At 43.0% G+C, this 21,434-nt stretch overlaps 1 protein-coding gene across 1 annotated transcript in view; it reads left to right on the top strand.

Annotated features, from left to right (window-relative positions):
• The window catches only part of LOC125465683 (hippocampus abundant transcript 1 protein-like), a 115,126-nt gene that overhangs the window by 64,669 nt on the left and 29,023 nt on the right, over nt 1-21,434 (top strand). Inside the window, exons 2-5 of the mRNA XM_048559415.1 lie at nt 12,395-12,490; nt 13,795-13,857; nt 16,505-16,632; nt 17,338-17,452. Coding sequence (XP_048415372.1) covers nt 12,395-12,490; nt 13,795-13,857; nt 16,505-16,632; nt 17,338-17,452 — 402 coding nt within the window. The remainder of the gene's footprint in view (nt 1-12,394; nt 12,491-13,794; nt 13,858-16,504; nt 16,633-17,337; nt 17,453-21,434) is intronic.

Raw genomic sequence — 21,434 nt, 5'->3', positions numbered from 1 at the left:
AATTCTGCAATAAATAGCTAGCCACCTGATTGCCCAAAACCTGTCTACCATCTACTTGGCACATCAGATGCATGATGTAATATTTTATATTTAAGTAGCTGAATACAGCTCCAACAGCATTCAAAACTCAACATAGTCCTAGACAAGGTAGTGCACTCAGTTGACATTTCCTTCCTTCACCTTCAATGCTCACTCCCTTTATGATTAATACATGATGGCAGCAGGATGCATCATATGCATGTTGCAATGCAACAACTTGACTTCTATTGTAGCACCTACCTTTCCCAAGACCTGACCATCTAGAAGGATAAGAGGACCAAACGTATTGGAACATCATTTGCAGTTCTCTCTCCCACTCCCACACCATCTTGAGCTGAAACAATGTTCCTTTACTGTTACTGGATCAAAATTCTCTGTCCCTTCTTAAAAGCACTGTGGGTGTACCTACACCCCATGGCTTGCACTGCTTCAAGAAGGCTCCTTGCCATCACTGCTAATGATTGTAGAGCCAGGTGGATAATTCGAGTTGAGATACAAGTATCCGGTTTACTTCCACAGTTGTAAGATGTGCAAGTTATGTAGATTAGCCATGGTAAAATTGCCCATAATGTCCAGTGATGTGTAGGCTGGATGGTTTAGCCAGGGTTACCATGGCAGACTAGGGGAGTGGGTCTGGATGGGCTGCTGCTCGGAGGCGCATTGTGAACTCGGGCTGGCTGGCCTGCTCCCACACTGTAGGGATTCTGTGATTCTAAGTCACGATTTGACTGACAGAACTGGCTGCAGTGGGTGAACAGGCAATCCTGTTACTTTGAGCCTTTCTAACTGTATATCTGATTAATTGGAAAACAAACAGTGAATTGTCCTTGTGGCATAGTCTCAAACTGAACAAATTGGAAATCTGACTATAAAATTGGGTTATGGGCAGATTTCAGTTGTGTTTTTTTTTCCAAAGAACATAGATTATGCTCTTGTTGCACTAAACTTTTACATCTCCATTTTAACTGAACAAAGACTGTTTGGTGATATTTTTACGTTATTAGTTTTTGTTCCTGAATTTTATTGAACCTGTATATCTTGGTTACCTTCACCAGAACTGAATTTACATAATTCATGTAAAGTACATAATTCATGTAAAGTAAATAACAGATGCTGAAAAGGTTTAGCTCTATGGCCTTTTGATTTGTTACTGATTTGGATATTTGCTCATCAAGCATTAAGCTAAGTTTCAGCACAAACTAACTGACTTTGTTTGAACTGAATGGAAGGTTCTGACTTCCTTTAAAAAGAATTATATTCTGATGTCATGCTCTTTGGTCCAATGCATCTTTATTGGCGTATATGCGAGTCCATTATTGTGCTTTTGTGGATACCGGCTTTGATTCTTTTACTCGTGTCACTTACTTGCTGTCATTAATAAATGTTTCATGTTTTGAAAGGACAGCGAGCACTAACTTGGCAAAACATGTTAGGCTGGATAAAGCTTAGATGTTTCACCACCGCCTGTTTCCCAAATTAGGTCAACGTAGGAATGATGGAAGTCTCCATTCTGTCCTTAATATGGCAATTTTGTGGTGATTGACTTGTGCAGTTTTAATCAATTTTCTATTGGACTTGATTCACTGCCAAAAATTTGCATTCTGAGATTGTAGAATGTTGATGTGGGAAATACTAACTTGTGCTGGAAATGTGTTCACCTAAGTTGGAGAGTAAACAACTTAGGATCACAGTCTCAGGTCAGTGATTGGCCAAATTAGGTCCAAGGTGCGGATTTTTTCACTCAAAGGATTGTGAATTTAATAAAAAAAAAAGCTTGTGTAGCTCTGAATGCTCCGTCATTCGAGCAAATAGAAACGAGATGTTGATTACTCAGAAGAAGGGAGTTTCCGTTAGCCTTCCTAATTACTAGCTATAACCGTGCAGTAACTTTTGTGATACCTGTATCTGGGGGCCGGATCCTCCACGTGTTAGAGCTCTGCAACCTTTCACTATTTCGGTGTTTGACGGGAAGAATTAAAAAAAGCTATGTCACTTTTTCCCTCTAGATAGTCCATTTGCCGCATCTTTGCCCGCACCTTCAAACTATTGATATCCCTTGGTAGACCCCTTGGCCACTTTATATATTGCAACCAGTTTGTATAGTATTAATGGGATCTAATTTGTCAGTGATATTGCTGTCTTTTTGCACCCCATGTGGGTCTTTTGACTTGTTTTTCCTCCCTCACTTAATTTTGCAAATTAGTCAGGTCTAATTATCTCTCAGACGTTTATTGTATTTTACTTCTAAATTAGGCCTTCATGTTTCAAGAGGTCATGGCATAATGGTATTTATTGCTGGACTGTTAATCCAGGGAACCAGATAACATTTTAGGGAACTGGGTTTGAATCCTGCCATGGCAGAAGGTGGAATTTGAATTCAATAAAAATACCTGGAATTAAGAATCTAATGATGACCATGAAACCATTGTGGATTGTCAGAGAAACCCATCTGGTTCACTAATGTCCTTAGTGAAGGAAACTGCCTGGTCTGGCCTACATGTGACTCCAGACCCACAGCAATGTGGGTGACTCTGAACTGCCCTCTGGGCACTTAGGGATAGGCAATAAATGTCTATCCAGCAATGCCATCGTCCCATGAATGAAAAAAAAAATTCTCACTGCTGTCAAATTGTTCATTTGGCATTTGTTGTATTGCACAATTTGAGTTCGTATCTTGTAACCACCTCTATTAATGCTTCTGTCATGTAGATTGACAAACATAATGAGGAAGGATTCCTGTACCTGCTTTGTGAACTACTTTCCACTTCTACCCTTATCCTAATTGGATAATTAACATCTCTAGAATTTTATCATTCCTATATTTTGAGTGTCTCCTGTTTATTACTGTTTTCTCCCATTAAATTCCCAACTGTTTCCATCGCTACTGACTAATCTTGGTTTTTTGTATTTTCTGAAGTCCTACTATTAAAATATTTTATTGCTTTTGGAATTCGCCTTTTTTGACAGGACATTAACATCCTCTCTCTTCAATCCTTTGCAGAACAACTTCCACTTTTGCCAGACCTGGTGCTAATGCTCACTGAAGTGACATCCCTGTTCCTGGTAGCACATCTTGAGCCAGGCACTAATTTTAACTCATGACTAGGGATTAAGAATCATAAAATCATAGAATCCTGACAGTGTGGAAACGGGCCCTTCGGACCAATAATTCCACACCAACCCTTGGAGCATCCCAACCAGACCCATACCCCTATAACCCACCTAATGTGCACATTCATGAACACTACAAGCAATTTAGCACGGCCAAAACACCTAACCTGCACATTTTTGGACTGTGGGAGGAAACCGGAGCACCCGAAGGAATCCTGAGATTTTCAGCAAAGCAGTCCTTTCTGTTACAAAACATGCGTTGACCATACAGATTATCATTTGGTTCATTGTGGTTCATAAAGACCTACCCAACATACTCCCACTTTGCAGCTTTAGGTCTACAGCCTGACCCCACTATTATCAACTCTGATGAAAAGATTACTCCTGACCTTTTTTCTAATCCTGTCAGTTTAAATCTATGATCTCTGGTTATTGATCCTTCTGCTCATGGAAATAAGGTCTTCCTATCAGCCCAACCTAGGCTTAACATAATTTTATACATTACAATTAAATTTTGTAATAACCTCCATCTGCTCTGCTTGCACAACTATTCCAGCATATCCAATGTTTCCTCATTGTTAAAAATTGTGTACCATTCACAAGATTCCTTTTAGCATCTCATGCAATCACTTTCTACCTGTAAAGTGATGACAGGACTGTCGGTGGTACTATAGTTGTGACCTAATGTTTCATCTTGTTCTCAGAAAAGCTCTTTGTTTTTCTTCAGTGTCTGAACCAACAAAGAAAATGTTCTATGGGGCATCTTAGTCATCTGACCTACCTGTCCTCCTTGTATTTGTGAACATTCTCACAAAAGCTGTTTTTCTGCTCTGTGCTTCTGTCTAACTGGGAAGGAATTTAAAGCAATGAAGTTTTGAAATATAAACAAAATACTGGAATTGCTCAGGTCAGGCATCATACGTAGTGAGAGAAAGACACAGAGGGCTAACTTTACAAAAGTAACCTTTTTCTACTGCTAGGATGCTGATTAACTGGAAAAGTTCCAGAATCTGCTTCACCTAACTTCTAGGTTGGGAAGTGAACTCTAACGAACCAAGATAATCATCATGTTTCAGATATTATGTGCAAATGGTTAGAGAAACTGTTCAGATGAGACTGAGATGTTTTGAAAATTGAGACAGGATGCTAACTTCTGTGTGCATAGGAACAGGCAAGACTGGAGCGTGGATGGCAAGGCTATTGGTCTTTCCAAGGTGAAATTTGGAGGCATGGAATGAAATCACTAAACATTTTCATGTTGGTTCAGTATTCTGATGCTATTTTATACCATTTGCCTAAAGGTGGAGGTTTTTAGTTTCATTTTACAATAACCTGTTTCTGATATTGTTCTGCAGAATTTGCTAGGTTGTGATGTATTGATCTAGTTCCATGTCTGAAATTGTATTTGATATTGAACAGAGTTCAGGAGAAACTTCTTCACCCAGAGAGTGGTGGATATATGGAATGCTCTGCCCCAGAAGGCAGTGGAGGCCAAGTCTCTGGATACTTTCAAGAAAGAGATGGATAGAGCTCTTACAGATAGTGGAATGAAGGGTTGTGGGGATGAGGTAGGAACAGGATACCGATTGTGGATGATCAGTCATGATCATAACGAATGGTGGTGCTGGATCAAAGGGCCGAATGGCCTACTCCTGCACCTATTGTCTATTGAAGTAACTTTTTAATGAATTTAGTCTCTGAGTATCAATGTATCAAAGCTGAAAACTGACAAAAGTGTTGCATTGAGGAAAACTCAAGTTTCTCAATTCTATTTGGGGTTAATTTGCAACGAACTTAGTCCCCTGTGATTTATGTATTGCCATGCTGATTGATTCAAGCTTACGAGCAGAGAATAAAGCTTTTGTGATGAAGTCAGCTGCTAAGTGCATGAGCCATTATTATAGACATGAATTGGTTCTCTGCACTTTTAGCTGATCACACATGATCGTGAGGAATGGCACTACAGGCTCGAACGGCCAAATGGCTGCCACCTGCTCATATCTTTTGTGTTTCTGTGTCAGTGTATCAGTCCTGATGAAGGGTCCTGACCTGAAACGTCAGCTTCCCTGCTCCTGGGATGTTACCTGACCACCTGTGTTCCTCCAGCTCCATACCATTGACTTTGACTCCAGCATCTGCAATTCTTGCTATCTCAGAGCACCCTCGAACTTTGTGGGAAGTGATTGCTGTACCCCTATGTAGAAACAAGGAGCAGAAGTAATTCATTTGGCCCTTTTAACCTGATCCGCTATTCAGTATGATCACAGCTGGCCATCTACCTCAATATCATATTCCTGCTGACTTCCCATAACTCTTGATGGCCTTAAAAATCTAAAACTTTATCTGTCTCTCGAATATATTTAGTGACTTGACCTCAGCAACCTTCTGTAATCAAGAATTGTGCACATGCACTACCATTCACTACTGTTTGGATGAAGAAAGTTTTCCTCAATCTCAGTACTAAATGAGCTGTCCATATACTGCAACAGTGTCTCCTGGTTCTAGACTCCCAACTGGGGAAACATCCTCCCTGCAGAGAGTTTATCCAGCCCTTTTAGAATTTTATACATTTCAATCAGACCATCTCTTATCCTTATAAACTCGTGAATACAGGCCCAGTGAAACTCATCTCCCCTCAAAGGGCAGTTCTGCCTAACGTGGTATCAATTGAAATAACCTTTGCAAACTCTGTGTGGCAAGCATATCCTTAGGTTGGAGACCAAAACTGTGCGGTGCTTGGTGTGCCTACACCAAGGCCCTGTATAACTGCAGTAAGACATCACTACAACACAGTGAAGGCCATTATACCATTTACCTTCCTAATTGCTTATTACACTTCGCTCTCTACTTCGTGCAACTGCTAACAAGGTGATCCTATTTAGATCCAAACTTACCAATAAATCATCATTTAAATAGAGCTCTTTCTATTTCACACTGTAAAGTATAACTTCACATTGTCATGTTGTGCTGCGTCTATGTTTGCCCACTGATTCAACTTGACTAAATCACCTTGCAACCTCCTTGCATCTTGTTTACAGCTCTCAATCAAGCCCAGTTTTTATCATGAGGAAATTCAAAAACGTAGCATTCAATTCCTTGATCCAGGTCATTGAAATAAATCATGAATACCTGAGGCCCAAACACTGGTCCTTGGGGTACTCCACTAGTCAGAACTTGCCTCTTACAAAATGGTCTGTCCATTCCCACTCTGGTTCCTGTTTGTCAACCAATTGAGTCTGTAGCAATAGTTCCCCTACATCCCATGTGCTTGAAACTTCTCTCATGATACTCTTAGGGACCTTTTCAATGCTTTCTGAAAATCCAAATATACCTTATCCACTATTTCTCCCTTATCTATTCTTTGAGTTAGATTCTCAAAAAAACTGTAGATTTGTTAAGCATAATTTGCTTTTCAAAAACCCATGCTAGCTTTGTCTAATCCTGTTAATGCTTTCCAAATGTTATCACCATTCATTATAAAATGATCATATTCCCCAATGATGATGCTAACTAATTATAAGTTTGTTTCTGTTCTCGTCTTCTTAAATAGTGGGGCTACCTTTGTCGTGCAATCTGTAGGAGCCACTGCAGAGTTTGTAGAATTTGGCAGATGGCCACCAGCGCAAGCAATATTTCCTGAGGCCATTTCCTTTAATACTCTGAGATGTAAATTAGCAGGCCTTGATGATTTGAGTTGGTACAGGTCACAGCAATGGAATTGCACAGGTTTCAGTGATGTCGAGCTGAAACTGGTTGTAAACAGATTGTGATGTACCGTTAATGTCCGAGCTGAGTACAGCAAGAAGCCCTGTTTTATGCTGAAGTTCTTGCTGCAAGCTCAACTTAAAGGGACTACGTGAAAAGCTTGCCATCTGTGCAAGGTAATAAGTTAATTTAACTTGTGCAATAAACAACAATCATTCTCCTTTTAAAAAAAGTAGACAATAACAGCTGCCTAGAACAGAAAGCTATTCAGCCCCTTTAACCTGTTCTGCTGATCTATTTCTTAACCCAACTTCCTAACCTGTTTGTTTATTCATTCATGGGATGTGGGTGCTGCTGACTGGGTCACCTTTATTACTTATCCCTTGTTGTCCTTGAGAGGGCAGTGGTGAGGTGCCTCCTTGGTCAATTGTACAAAAACCTGTCTGAAGAAGGAGCCATTTTTGCATGTAATGTGTTCTTGTGTGGGCAGTGTCGGAAATGCTGAAAATTGCAAGATAGGAGCAAGGCAGCATACAATAAGCAACAGAAGCATAATGGAAACGGCTTTGATATCCGTCTGCTACAGGTAAACCATTAAGGAGGGAGTGTGAGTGGTATTCTTTACTGCCTAGTCTTATCGAACAAAAATCCAGTATGGTTTGAAACTTTCTTCTGATTTCCAGTTGCAGCTGATTTTAGCTTTGGGGCTGAGAGTTGCAGATTTCCACTCCCCGTTCTGTGATGGATTTCTTCCTGGTATCATCCCTGAATGGTGTGGCTCTTTTTAATGTTCTGTGGGCTTGTTCTTGAATCTCCCACCAGGGAAAATTGTTTATCCCAATTGCCTGAAGCAACTGCTTTGAAAATCTTAAACCCATCTGTTTCATTATCTTTGATCTTAAATATTCCAGGGAATGCAAATCAAATTCTCGTGTAATGCTGTTAGATTGATAGCCAAATTTAATTTGAATAAGCCCAGCTCAGACTAGATATACTACCGGAGGCCATTGCTCAGGAAACCAAGTGGGTGATGAGTTGGTATCTTCTGAAGGGACCAGAAGATTTTAATCTGTTCACCATGGTGTTGTTTTGGACTTCAAACTGGTTCTGCGCATGTTAGAGTGGAATACATTAATGCGAATAGCATCTTAAAAATAAACAATTCTACAGAAGTAGAGATTACAAGGTGTACAGCTGGAAGAACACAGCAGGCAAAGCAGCATCAGAGGAGCAGGAAAGCTGATGTTTTGGGCCAGGACCCTCCTTCAGAAATGGGGGAGGGGAAGGGGATTCTGAAATAAATAGGGAGAGAGGGGGAGGCAGATACAGGATGAATAGAGGAGAAGAAAGGTGAAGAACAGACAGACTGGTCAAAGAGGTGGAGGTGGAGATGGAGCCAGCAATAGTGGGAACTGCAGATGCTCGAGAATCCAAGATAAAGTGTGAAGCTGGATGAACACAGCAGGCCAAGGAGCACAAAAGCTGACGTTTCAGGCCTAGACCCTTCATCAGCGAGGGGGATGGGGAGAAGGTTCTGAAATAAATAGGGAGAGAGGGGGAGGTGGACCGAAGATGGATAGAGGAGAAGATAGGTGGAGAGGACCATGGAGGTGGGGAGGGGATAGGTCAGTCTGGGGAGGACGGACAGGTCAAGGAGGTGGAATGCGGTTAGTAGGTGGGAAATGGAGGTGCGACTTGAGGTGGGCGGAGGGGATAGGTGAGAGGAAGAACAGGTTAGGGAGGCAGGGACGAGCTGGGCTGGTTTTGGGATGCAGAGGGGGATGGAGATGAGCTGGGCTGGTATTGGTATGCAGTGGGGGGGAGGGGAGATTTTGAAGCTTGTGAAATCCACGTTGATACCATTGGGCTGCAGGGTTCCCAAGTGGAATATGAGTTGCTGTTCCTGCAACCTTCGGGTGGCATCATTGTGGCACTGCAGGAGGCCCAGGATGGACATGTCGGCTGAGGAAAGGGAGTGGGAGTTAAAATGGTGCCTGTAAAGTGAGTGTCGGTGGGGAGGTAGGGAGGGCATAGGTCAGTCCAGGGAGGACGAACAGGTCAAGGGAGTGGGATGAGTTTAGTAGGTAGGAGATCGGGGTGGGGCTTTAGGTGGGAGGAAGGACAGGTTAGGGAGGTGGGGACAAGCTGGGCTGATTTTGAGATGCAGTAGGGGTAGGGGAGATGTGGAAGCTTGTCAAGCCCACATTGATACCATTGGGCGGCAGGGTTCCCAAGCAGAATATGGGTAGCATCGTTGTAGCACTGCAGGAGGCCCAGGAAGGGCATGTCTGCGGAATGGGAGATGCAGTTGTTCATTGCAGCCTGAGCGTAGGTGTTCTGCAGAGCAGTTCCCCAAGCCTCCACTGGGTTTCCCCGATATAGAGGAGGCCACAGCAGGAACAACGAATGCAGTATACCACATTAGCAGATGTGCAGGTGAACATCTGCTTGATATGGAAAGTAGTCTTTGGGCCTGGGATGGGGATGAGGGGGGAGGTGTAGGAGCAGGTGTAGCACTTCCTGCGGTTGCAGAGAAAAATGCTGGGTGTCATGGGGCTGGAGGGGAGTGTGGAGAGGACAAGGGACTCGCAGAGAGAGTGGTCCCTCTGGAAGGCTGATAAGAGTGGGGAGGGAAAGATATCTTTGGTGGTGGGGTCGGATTGCAGAGGGCGGAAGTGTTGGAGGATGATGCATTGGATCCAGAGGTTGGTAGGGTGGTATGTGAGGACTAGAGGGATTCTGCTTTGTTTTTATTGCAGGGAGGTGGTGTGAGGGATGAGTTGCGGGAAGTGCGGGAGACAGCGAGGATGTTCTCGACCACTGAGGGGTTGGGGGTGGGGGGAGTGGTGCGCGGGGGAGACAGTTGCGGTCCTTGAAAAACGAGGACGTCTGAGATGTGCGGGAGTGGAATGCCTCATCCTGGGAGCAGATGCAGCGAAGGCGAAAGCATTGGGAATAGGGGATGACATTTTTTTGCAGGAAGATGGTTGGAAAGAGGTGTATTCTAGGTAGCTGTGGGAGTCTGTGGGCTTGAAATAGATATTGGTTTCTCAGTAGTTGCTGGAGATGGAGACAGGCAGGTATAGAGATGGTCTAGGTGAACGAAGGTTGGGTTGGAAGGTGTTGGTCTAGTGAATGAACTGTTCGAGCTCCTCGTATGAGCATGAGGCGGCACTGATACAGTCGTCAATGTAATGGAGGAAGAAGTGGGGTTTCGGGCCAGTGTAGGCACAGGAGAGGGATTGTCCCACGTAACTTACAAAGAGGCAGGCACAGCTTGGACCCATGCGGGTACCTCATGGCCACCTCCTTTGTCTGTAGGAAGTGGGAGGAATTGTAAGAGAAGTTGTTGAGGGTATCAGTGTGGTGGACTGGTCGGGCCCACGGGACAGGAAGAAGCAGAAGGCCTTCAGGCCATCTGTGTGGGGAATGCAGGTGTATAGCGACCGGACATCCATGGTCGAGATGAGGTGTTGGGGACTGGGAAATTGAAAGTTCTGGAGGAGGTGGAGGGCGAGGGTGGTGTCACGGACATAGGTAGGGAGTTCCTGGACCAAGGGGGAGAAAATGCAGTATGAGCCACTTTTGCATGAGATGTTATTTTGTGGCTAATGTCAAAAATGTTTACCAAATACAGTAAACAACAAAAATGGAATGAAAAGGGGGTTGTGTGGGAAGACAAATAGCGTTTGCTAGGACGGAATTGACCGACAAAAGCTAAGAACTTCCTGAGGAAGTGGTGGATGTAGGCAGAGTTACACTGTACCGAAAGACACTTCAGTTGAATAGCAAAGCTTGGGAGGGATATGGGCCAGGAGCAGGTAGGTGGGACTAGTTTAGTTTGGGATTATTTTTGGCACAAACAATTGGACACAAGGGTCTGTTTCCCTGCTGTGTACTCTGCCTGTATAGTTTATAAGTTTACAAGACAAAGGTATTCAACCCAATGTATCTATGCTAGCTTTTTCTAGAATAATGCTAAAGTAAACTTGCTGTACTACTATTTTCAGCAAAGTCCTTAACCTTGCTCTACTTCAAATAATCTTTAAGGTCTCTTCCTCAAGACCTCTGGCAAAGCATTTTCTGCTTCAGCAGTCCTCGGCAGCAGAATTGTCCTCAATCCACTCTTCACTACGTGACTAATATTTTTAACTTGATAATCACTCATTACTGACTTCCAACTTGAGGAAATGGCTATTCTGCACTCATTCTGAGAAAAGTGTTCACATTTTTTAAAATAAACTGCATTAAGTCTTTTCGATTTCTACATTTCAGTTCAAATAACAAGTATCGTGAGATGCTACTTATAATCTCAACGTCTCATCCTAGAGTAATTTGCTTTTCTACCTTGGGTGTCCCAAAACTTAAAGAAATCCACTGTGGCTAAATCACTCTTAGTGAAATTTATTAATTTGCAATTTGAGGTGCAGTTGCTGTTTATAATGGGTTAATTCCCACATAGTCTGTTTGAGGGAATCGGTTGGTGCTTGTGACCATTTACTCCTCTGATGGATTTTCTGTGGAGGATCCTGACCTGCTTAGTTTCTCCTCCACCTCAATTTGCCTTCCTGATGCTCTTGTCGTACACCAAATATACGCAAGGCTGAATTGTTCATAAGCTTAGAACAGAATTGCACACAAAACATGTGACCCTGGCACAATCCAGACAACAGCATTTTCCTCTAACTGTCCAATTCCTGTTTAACCAGTTTTATCTCGTATGGCTACATTACTACTTGCGCCATGTGTCTGTATTCTTTGAACGCAAGTCTCTTGTGATACCCTAATTAAAGCCGTCTTTTCAAAAAAAATCTTAGGCGTTACATTCAAGTTGCTTTTAGCAGTCACGTTTTCCTCAGGTTCTCCCAGTTTAAAAGTGTAACCTGCTTTTCACTGAACCACGTTTGCAAATATTCAGTAACACAATAATTATGTTCTAATTTTCACTTGAATGATGGATTCTAGAAGTTTGCTGACATCACAGCTGATATTGAACTTGGTGATCCTCCTCCTTTTCATTTTTCCCTTTAGCGTGTTAGAGCAGCTATTGTCCAATTAATCAGCACAATCCATAGATTTGCCTAAGATTGCAAACAGACTGAACTCAATTTTTCTGTCTTCTCTTTGATTTCTTTCAGCCACTTGCCTACGCCTTGATTTTCAGACGGTGACGGCGCAATTGTTTTCTGTTTTCAGTAATTTAACAGATGGTTTACATACGGACAATTAGCTTGGTTAGAGAATGGCAGTTGATGTCTGAAGCAGTTCTTGCCTCTTCTACTTGTGATAGCATAGTATCACTGAACCTTGATTAGCAAACCTAGGATAATGAGAACTTTATATGAAAATGTGCTCAGATTCCCCAACCCCAGTGCAAGAGCCTTTCATCAGTGTCACACTTCTCCTATCTTGGGTTTGCTGTTAAATTCCACATTAGTGTGAGGCCCTTGATTGTGAGCAATTTATGGACAGAGCTGAGGCCCCAATCCATGAAAATTGTGGTGTTTGTTTGGATTGATTGCTTTCTCTTCTGTTTCAGCCCCAAGGGATAGGTGAACCGAGTATCTATCACGCAGTGATCGTCATCTTTTTAGAGTTCTTTGCTTGGGGATTGCTGACAACTCCTATGCTAACTGTGAGTACAACGAATGAATAGACCAATATATTTCATTAAAATAGGTACTCTAACTGTGGTTTGATGCACAAATCGTTGTACTGATGATATGGCATAAGCTGGTGGAAATGTCACTGGAATAGCCATTCACAGTTAAGGAAGGTGAAGACAATGGTCTGGGAACATGTGTAAGAATTTAAATTCAGTTAGTAGATCTGGAATACAAGTAATCAGTATCTCCATACAGTGACCATGAAATTATCATCAATTATTGTATGCATATATCTCACTTTAGGGAAGGAAATCTGTCCATACCTGGCCTAGCTGATGTATAACTCAACTCAGTCATGTCGTAGACTTTTAATTGCTTTCTGAAATGACCTGTGAATCATTCAGTTCACGGGTGATTAGGGATGGAATCTAGATGTTGTCTTGCCAACAACACTAATACCTGCCCATTGGACAACTTAGATCGTTAATTTCTCAGCTGAATTGTTTAGCTGTTCACCTCTGTGGAGGAATCATGTCACTGATTGCTGTGACATGATGTGACTACTAGCGTTCACAAAAACAGCCAGCATTCACTGACCAGATCCACATAGGAAGTAATGTAGAATGGTGTAATCACTGACCTGCAATTAGTGCCACTCCCAATATGTAGCTGCATTGTCCCAGTGCAGCTGCACATGTTGGAATGCCAAATGTTTTAAATCCCTCAGTGCAATGAAACAGGCTCCTGTCTACTGGCAGAGGAATAAAGCCTGTAACTCAACATCCTTCCATTCCTGGTCCCACTCCAGTGATATCTGATGGAAAGTGCATCCTGAATATTGTTCAGGACTAGGAATCAAGCTGTTGAGATACATCTCTTTAAATTTTTGGGCAAAGTACTTCCAAGTTGTCACTTCCTACAAGGCTTTGAAGAAAGATACAGGAAAAGTTTTGCAGGGGAATTGAGCGCCTGAGACTTTATTTTTAAAAAGCTATTTTAGTGTAGGTATTTTGCCATGCTCTGTATGGTACCTGCAGAATCAATGTATTTGAACTATAATGGAAAATCTTGGCAATTGGCACTGGAACATGATCATCTTGTGTTAGAAGTGAATGGCACATGCCACTTCTGCTTCTGACGTGAGCAATTAATAGTCATATCAAGGCAAACTGTTGACCATAGTCAATTAGCCAAGTATATTTGACTTTTATAGAATGATGCTGCAAGATTTTTGTATGTTGTCAGCTCAGTATAAAAGTGGCTTAATAAAGAATTATCCTTCAGTAAACTTGTATTTATAAATTAATGAGATAACATTTAGTGTTTCCCTTAGGTTTTGCATCAGACATTTCCTCAGCATACCTTTCTAATGAATGGACTTATTCATGGGGTGAAGGTAAGCAAATAGAACTGCATAATTTGTCCTATGATTTTAAAATACATTGCAGTTCCAGTTAATTCAAATGGCCAATTCCAAATCAGTCTTAGAGACAAAAAAACAGCAGATGCTCTAATCCAACAAAGACAAATGGGAGGCTGGAAGAACAGAGCCAGGCAGTATCTGGGGGAAAGGAGAAGTCAACATTTTGGGTATTCTTCTTTGGGACTGGATGTGGGGTCGGGGGAGCTGCAGATTAAGTGGGAGGGGAAGGGCGTTTAGCAGAATGTTGGTGATAGGTGGACATTGGTAATAGGTATGACCTGGTTGGTTGATTTGAAGGACGAACCCGGTTGGTGTTTAGAAGGGAGGATCAGAAGTTGGGGAAAAGGGTTGGAAAATTATTTGAAATTGGAGAATACACTGTTGAGTCCCCCCAGGCTGTGGGTGTCGAGGAGGAAGATAAGATGTTCTTCAAATTTGCATTCAGATGCACTGGAGAAGACAGAGGGCAGATATGTAGGATGGGAGTCAGAACTGGGTGGGGTGGTGTTGAAATGGATGGTCACTGGGAGATTAGGTTGGCTGTTATGGGCCAGGCGAAGATGCTTGGTGAAATGGTCACCTAACCTATTTTTGGTCTCACCGATGTAGAGAAGAACACAACAGGAGCACCAGACGCAATAGACTAGGTTGGAGGATATGCAGGTGAAGCCCTGTCTCACCTGGAAGGACTGTTTAGGGCCTTAAATGGAGGTGAAGGAAGGTGGTGTGTGGGCAGGTGTTGCCTGTTCAATGTACTGGGTGGATTGGAGTAGTAGGTGGGGAGTGTGGCGCAAACTAAGGAGTAGCGAAAGGAATGATCCTTGCAGAAAGCAGAGAGGGGTGGGGAGTGGAAGGTGTTCCAGATAGAGGGGCCTAATTGGATTGATGGAAGTGTTTGAGTATGATAGTTTGGATGAGGAGACTGGTGGGATGGAAAGTGAGGACAAGGGGGATGCTATCTTTATTATGACTTGGAGGGGGTGGTGTAGTTAAGACCTGTGGAGCAGCAAATGCAAGAAGCATGGTGGAGGTCTGTTTGGATGACAGAGGAGTAAAAGAGTTGTGTTTGCAAAGACATTCGGAATGCTTGGGAGCGGAATATCTTTTCATCAGAGCAGATGCGATGGAGACTGAGGAATTAGGAAAACGTGTTAGATTTTTGGCAGGATACAGGGTGAAAGGAAGTGTAGTGTAGGTGGCTGTGGGTTTTTAGTAAATGTCTGTCCATAAAATGTCACCAGAAATGGAAACGGAGAGGTCAAGAAAGTGGAGGGAGCTGTCTTGAGATGAACCAAGTGAATTTGAGGGCGAGGTGGAAGTGTTAGTGAAGCTGATGAACTGCTACAGTTCAGCCTGGGTGCAGAATGCAGCACTGATGCAGTCCTCCATGAAGTGGCAGAAGATTTGGAGAGCAGTACTAGTGAACGTGCTGAAGAAGGACTGTTCGACATAACCTGCAAACAGGCAGGGGTAGTTACGGCCCATCCTTTCCTCCAGATGCTGCCTGGCTTGTTCTGTTCTTCCTGCTTCCTGTTTGTCCACCTCCAAACCAGTCATGTTGCTGATTTTGGGGAAAAAAAACAGCAGCAGCAGCTTTTTGTTGGCTTGTCTGTAGAAGATTCCAAAACTCTTCCCAGAATCTCTCTGCTACTACTTTCAAATGAAAAGTAAAGAAAATAGTGAAAGAACTCAGCAGATTGAGCAGTGTAAGCGAAAGAGATTTTACTATGAGTCTGCTTTCTTTCATGTGGTTTGTCATGCATTCTACCATTTTAGCAGTTTGTTTTGGTGCTTAATAGCGTAAATTAATATACTTCAGCTAAGTGGATTAATGACTTGTAAAGTGAATGTATGCGGTTTGATTTAGAAATGGAATGGTGAACCACCACTAGAGCATCTCCCTGCGCACCCCCCCCCCCCTACTTATGATACACATCACGTGGCCTTTTTGTATCGGTCCATGTTGAGGGTGGATGGCATTTGGCTTTGGTAGTCCCAATGCTATCTTTCCAGTTTTGCAATGCATTGCATTGGAAAGCCTTCCCTGGAGCTCTCCCCACCTCCCTGCCCCCTCTTCCAACCAACAGCCCACCATCAGCATCATTCCACGGAGCAATGGGTAATAAATGCTGACCTTGCAGTGCCCATATCCTGACAAAATTAAGATATTTGATTTCTCCACTTCCTCACCAAACAATGTGGCTACTCAATTCTTTCAGTTCAACAGAGTGGCGGTGACAACTTGCAAGAAGGATTTCCCATTATTGACCCTTTAAGCAAAAGCACATTGTTTACATAATTTTATCCGGGAAACTAGTTCAGCTTGAAGACGTGGACAGACTTGATGAACTGAGGTACAACAGTTGTCCTCAGGCAGTGTGTATTTATGTAATTACAAACATTCATATTTCACTGTCATAGTCAGGTCAGTAAATCTTTCCCAGCCTGTGACTCTCGGGACATCTACTGCAGGGTAGACTAAAAGGATGATTCACTGCCTTCTAACAATGAGTTTTTTTTTTCTGTTTGTAATTTGGAAATAACTTCTCGGATTAAAATTATAGTGTGCTCGATCAACTCGTGTTTTCATTGTTTCTAATGAATTTGTTTTCATCTGAAGGGAATATTATCATTTCTCAGCGCTCCTCTGATTGGAGCATTGTCGGATGTTTGGGGCAGGAAATCCTTCCTTTTGCTAACGGTGTTCTTCACCTGTGCCCCAATTCCTCTCATGAGAATAAGCCCCTGGTGAGTGTTTTTCTGTATTAAATATCTTAACAGAGCCAAAACAAAGTAGTATTGGAGACACTTAAGCAGGTTGCTAAAGTAAGTTCAGTGATTAGTTTTCATCTGATTGCAGAAAATAAAACTAAACTAGTTTTGCTTCTCACTTTTTACTTATCCTACACCTCAAATTGTTGCAAGTTCCTGACTTTGCCTTTCATCAAAACCCGAACTTTGCTGGCTAGCCACTTTTGACGAGATCATGGTGGGCAACAAGAGTTCACTTTACAAATAAGATCAATGGTTAGGATTGCTTTAGAGTTATCAAAATTGTGAAGAGAATTGACACACAAATCAGGCAAAACTGCTGGCTCATAATGTATAATGTAAGAGTAAGTAGTGGAAGGCTTTCTGGCTAGTTGGAGAGCATTTATGATCAAATGCACCTCTGCCCCACTACCCCCCCCCCGCCACCCCAAACAAAAGGGGTAGATGTTCTCAGGAGGGCTCATCTCCAAAGATTAGGAGTAATACCTTGCCTCAAATGATCTGTAGTGCGTTTGAAGTTTGTTATTCAACGTATGGTGTTGCTTGTAACAGTAAATTTGCAGCTGACCTTTCTGATCAGAATGCCCTTCACTTCCAGGGAGCTGGCTTTTCTTACTGTTTGGAACTATAAATGAAAACCATCTGAAAATTAGTTGTTTTTGTTTGTGCTTTGCCCCACAGGTGGTATTTTGCAGTGATTTCTATGTCTGGAGTATTTGCAGTCACATTTTCGGTGATCTTTGCCTACGTAGCAGATATAACTCAGGAGCATGAGAGGAGCACAGCTTATGGACTTGTAAGTCTCAGTGTAGCTAAAGAGAAAATCTCTTTGTTCGCTCTGAGGACGTTTTCAGAGTTTAAAATCACTGAAGGCCCATGGCTGATGATTACTAGGGGTTTACTTGTACACAGGGGAACAGTCTCAACCTGACTGCTCCTCAACTGACTTCCCCTAACAGGTCTTAAGTATGGAATTGATGTCAACCCTCTAAAGCAGTATTGCAGGAATATTTTACTTTTTGATATGCTATGCTTCCAACAAGATGGCAAGACTCAATTTCCTATAAAGTATTGGCGAAGATTTGTAACTGAAGTTGTCAATGAAGTTGTTGACTTGCTCGCCGAGCTGGCTTGTTTTTGTTCAGATGTTTTGCCACCATACTAGGTGACATCATCAGTGAGGCCTCCGATGAAGCAATATTCGTCTACTCCGCTTGGAATTTATATTGTCTGGTCCGTTGTGGTGGGTACTGTCATTGCTGGTTTAGATTTGTATGGGTTTGTTCTCTGGTCAAATTCTATATATTTAAAGTATAGGTGGAGAACCATGCCTCTAGGAATTCCTGACTCTCTTTCACTTAGGCTACTATGTTTACCTTGTCCCATTAAACTGTTGGCCTTCATTGTCTGAATGTACAGATATTAAGGCGTGTTCATCATGCCGTTTTGTTTTAACTCTCCTTAATGTCTGTACATTCAGAGAATGAAGGCCACCGGTTTAATTGGGACAAGGTAACCATAGTAGCCCAAGCCAAACAAAGACAGGCACAGGAATTCCTGGAGGCATGGTTCTCCACCTGTACTTCAATGAATAAACATATAGAATTCGACCCCATACAGATCAAAACTGGCAATGTAAATTCAAAATGCAGTTTTAACATCAATTCATCGGAGGCGCTGCAGATTATCTCACCTAGCATGATGACCTCAGGCTCATCCGAGAGAAACAGAATTTTCTGGACAGGACCTTCAGCGAGGTCATTGCACCAAGGATACCAGAAGAGAGAAGGGGGATGTCGATGAGGAAGGAGGAGATGATTGAAGTACAAGAGACCCCAGGGGAAGTACCAGGTTGACTCTCTTGGAAATTGTTGAGACAGACGACACTACCAGCCCTAGAGGCGGACAGGTCTGCAAGTCGAAAATTGGCGTTGAGGCAGAGCCGAGGAGTCAGACATCATACAGAGCCGTGGTAATAGGGGACTCCCTAGTGAGAGGGACTGAAAGGGGTTTCTGCGACAACAGGTGGGATTCAAGGATGGTGTGTTGCCTTCCTGGTACCAGGATCCAGGACGTCACCGTCAGAGTGCAGGGACTCATCAAGGGCAAAGGTGAAGAGCTGGAGGTGGTGGTGCTTGTCGGCACAAATGAGGTCGGGAAGAAGAGGGACATTATACAACAGGACTTGAGAGAACTCAGAAGAAGGCTGAAAATCAGGACTTCCAGGGTGGTTATAAGACGATAAAACCATATCTCTGGTTTGCTTCCAGTTCCTCGGGCTGGAGAGGGCAGGAACAGGGAGATAATGGACTTGAACGTGTGGCTGAGGAACTGGTGCAGGAAGCAAGGATGTAAATTCTTGGATCACTGGGATATGTTTTGGGGTAAGGATAAATTGTACAAGAGGGATGGGTTGCACCTTAATAGGTGGGGGACCAGCTTTCTGGCAGGCAGGTTTGCCACTGCAGCACAGATGTTTTTAAACCAGGTAGTGGGGGGAGGGGACAAACTGGAAATTTAAGTATGAAGTTAAAGGGAAAGTGAGAATAAGAGAAGTTAAGAAAGACAGCAGAAAACTCAAGAAGGGATTGTACAGCGTGGCCAAGTCGAAGAGGGATTAATAGGAAGGCTGAGGGGAGAAACAAATTAAAAACTATTAGATATGAATGCACGGAGCATAAGAAATACGGTGATGAGCTTGAGGCTCAGTTGGAATTTGGCAAGTATGATGTTGTGGGGATAACTGAGATGTGGCTTCAAGTGGACAGGGCCTGGAAAATGAATATTCTAGGCTATATGTGCTATCGAAAGGACAGACTGATGGGCAGTGGGGGTGGGGTGGCCCTATTGGTGAGGAATGATATTCAGTCCCTTGCGAGGGGGGACATAGAATCAGGAGATGTAGAGTCAGTATGGATAGAGCTGAGAAATTCTAAGGGTAGAAAGACCCTAATGGGAGTTATCTACCGGCCCCCAAACAGTAGTCAGGATGTAGGGTGCAAGTTGAATCAGGAGTTGAAATTGGCCTGTCACCAAGGTATTACTACAGTTGTTATGGGGGATTTCAACATGCCGGTTGACTGGGAGAATCAGGATGGTACTGGACTCCAAGAAAGGGAGTTTGTGGACTGCCTCTGGGATGGATTCTTAGAACAGCTTGCACTGGACCCTACCAGGGAGGAGGCAATTCTGGATCTGGTGTTGTGCAACAAACCGGATTTGATCAGGGACCTCAAAGTAAAGGAGCCATTAGGAGGTAGTGACCATAATATGATGAGTTTTAATCTGCAATCTGAGAGTGAGAAGGGAGAATCGGAAGTGTCAGTATTGCAGATGAACAAAGGGAATTATGGAGCTGTGAGGGAGGAGCTGGCCAAAGTTCAGTGGTTCAGTACCCTAGCAGGGACGGCAGTTGAACAACAATGGCAGGTATTTCTGGATATAATGCAGAAGGTGCAGGATCAGCTCATTCCAAAGAGGAAGAAAGATCCTGAGGAGAGGCAGGGGTGGCCGTGGCTGATGAGGGAAGTTAAGGACGGTATAAAGATAAGACAAGTATAACATAGCAAAGATGAGCGGGAAACCGGAGGACTTGGAAACTTTTAAAGAGCAACAGAAGATAACATAAAAAGCAATACGTGGAGAAAAAATGAGGTACGAAGGCAAACTGGCCAAAAATATAAAGGTGGATAGTAAAAGCTTTTTTAGGTATGTGAAAAGGAAAAAAAAAGTTAAGGCTAGAATTGGGTCCTTGAAGACAGAAATGGGTGAATTTATTATGGGGAACAAGGAAATGGCAGAAGAGTTGAATAGGTACTTTGGATCTGTCTTCACTAGGGAAGACACAAGCAATCTCCCAGATGTAATAGTGGCTGAAGGACCTAGGGTAATGGACGAACAGAAGGGAATTTACATTAGGCAGGGAATGGTGTTGGATAGACTGTTAGGTCTGAAGGCTGCTAAGTCCCCGGGACCTGATGATCTGCATCCCAGGGTACCTAAGGAGGTGGCTCTAGAATCATGGACGCATTTGGTAATCATTTTCCAATGTTCGATAGATTCAGGGCCAGTTCCTGCAGATTGGAGGATGGCTAATGTTGTCCCACTTTTCAAGAATGGAGGGAGAGTGAAAACAGGAAATTACAGACCAGTTAGCCTGACGTCAGTGGTGGGAAAGATACTGGAGTCAATTATAAAAGATGAAATTACAAGTCATTTGGATAGCAGTAACAGGATAGGTCAGAGTCAGCCTGGATTTATGAAGGGGATATCGTGCTTGACTAATCTTCTGGAATTTTTTGAGGATGTAACTATGAAGATGGACAAGGGAGAGCCAGTCGATGTAGTGTACCTGGACTTTAAGTCTTTGATGAAGTCCCACATAGGAGATTGGTGAGCAAAATAAGGGCACATGGTATTGGGGGCAAAATACTGGCTTGGATTGAAAATTGGTTGGCTGACAGGAAGCAAAGAGTAGTGATAAACGGGTACCTTTTGGAATGGCAGGCAGTAACCAGTCGGGTACCACAAAGTTCGATGCTGGGACCGCAGTGGTTTACAGTATACATTAATGATATAGATGAAGGCATTAAAAGTAATATTAGCAAATTTGCTGGTGACAAAACTGGGTGGCAGTGTGAAATGTGAGGAGGATGTTATGAGAATACAGGCTGACTTGGACAGGCTAGGTGAGTGGACGGATGCATGGCAGATGCTGTTTAATGTGGATAAATGTATGGTTACCCACTTTGGCAAGAACAGGAAGGCAGATTACTATC

Source organism: Stegostoma tigrinum, chromosome 30 (assembly GCF_030684315.1).
Source record: "Stegostoma tigrinum isolate sSteTig4 chromosome 30, sSteTig4.hap1, whole genome shotgun sequence".
NCBI lineage: Eukaryota > Metazoa > Chordata > Chondrichthyes > Orectolobiformes > Stegostomatidae > Stegostoma > Stegostoma tigrinum.
Note: the sequence above shows the minus strand (reverse complement) of the source record. Positions and strands in the feature narration are given on the sequence as shown.